This window comes from Seriola dumerili, unplaced genomic scaffold (genome assembly GCF_002260705.1).
Source record: "Seriola dumerili isolate Sdu_G_001 unplaced genomic scaffold, Sdu_1.0 BDQW01000403.1, whole genome shotgun sequence".
NCBI classification, from domain to species: Eukaryota; Metazoa; Chordata; class Actinopteri; order Carangiformes; family Carangidae; genus Seriola; species Seriola dumerili.
The window spans coordinates 53,694-54,837 of record NW_019174658.1 but is presented as its reverse complement, the minus strand read 5'-3'; the positions used below and the strand labels follow the sequence as shown (position 1 = coordinate 54,837).

Below are 1,144 nucleotides of genomic sequence, written 5' to 3'. Positions count from 1 at the left end.
TAATACTGTCCAGGATTCCCCAAAGGGGGTTAAAGAGAAGGTAACAACTACCAAAGCAGTTTATTGACACCATATACTCCTCTAATCCTGCTACGTTGGCCTTCGAGTAAAGTAGTCCATAGGAAAAGAGAGCAGCCAGTGCCCAGCTCACATAGACCATAATACAGGCCACTGACATTGTGATTTTCCTGGAATAATGCAAAGGATTGCATATTGCTTGTTGTCTGTCTACAGCAATGCAGACCAGGTGGAAGATAGATACAGTGGTAAGAAACATGTCAAAACTAGAATGCAACTGACAGAAGTCATCACCGTAGAACCAGCAGCCATGAACGGTCCGAATGGCGCTGAAGGGCATCACAATAACTCCCACAAGAAGGTCGGCAAGAGCAAGAGATAAAACAAGCACATTGGTGGGATTCTGCAGCTGCTTAAAATGACCTATCGACACAATGACAACACCGTTCCCTAAAACAGTGACCAGTATGCCTGAAGCAAACAACAAATAAAGGCTAATCCTGGTCCCCACGCTGAACTGAGCCATAACACACGAGGCATTAGAGCCTGGAAAACAGTGCTGGTCCTGAGACAGGTCACTCATCATAAACCCAAAGACAGATGACAAAACCACAGCAGAGAGAGATAGACACCACAACTGCAGCAGAGGTGTGTGCTGAGGGGGAGAAACACACTGGTGATCTCAGTCTTGTAAGAAAAGACGCAGCAGAGGCACCACCCACAAATATACCTCACTCTGCCATCCAATCAGAACTGCTTCAAACTTTGAGGGGAGTCATAGACAACTGTAATGTGGTTTTACTACTGTAATAGTAAATTAAATACAAAAAAATGAAATTAATGAATGAGTGTGATTCATGTGTTGCACCACCAGGGGTGGAAATTGTTACTCAAGTACAAGTAAAACTAAAACTAACTACAAGCAGTTAAACTGTACTCTGAGTAAATGTTGGAGGGTGAAAACTATGGTGATAACAATAACATATTGTATCTTCCCTCAGTAATGAACCTGCGGGTTGTTAGCTTGTTTCACTGGTTCTTCATTCGTTGACTGAAAACTGTGGGCCATAGCCAACAACAAAAAAACAAACTGGTTTTACAGTGTAATCTCAGCGCTACCAACTGA

At 43.0% G+C, this 1,144-nt stretch overlaps 1 protein-coding gene across 1 annotated transcript; it reads right to left on the bottom strand.

Moving 5' to 3' along the window:
• Window positions 1-6: 6 nt before the first annotated feature.
• LOC111233525 (trace amine-associated receptor 13c-like) lies at window positions 7-544 on the bottom strand (the record flags this gene model as incomplete). Its single annotated transcript, XM_022761354.1, has 1 exon — window positions 7-544. A coding segment is annotated over exon 1 (538 nt), but the record flags the coding sequence as incomplete, so codon positions are not given.
• Window positions 545-1,144: the final 600 nt, after the last annotated feature.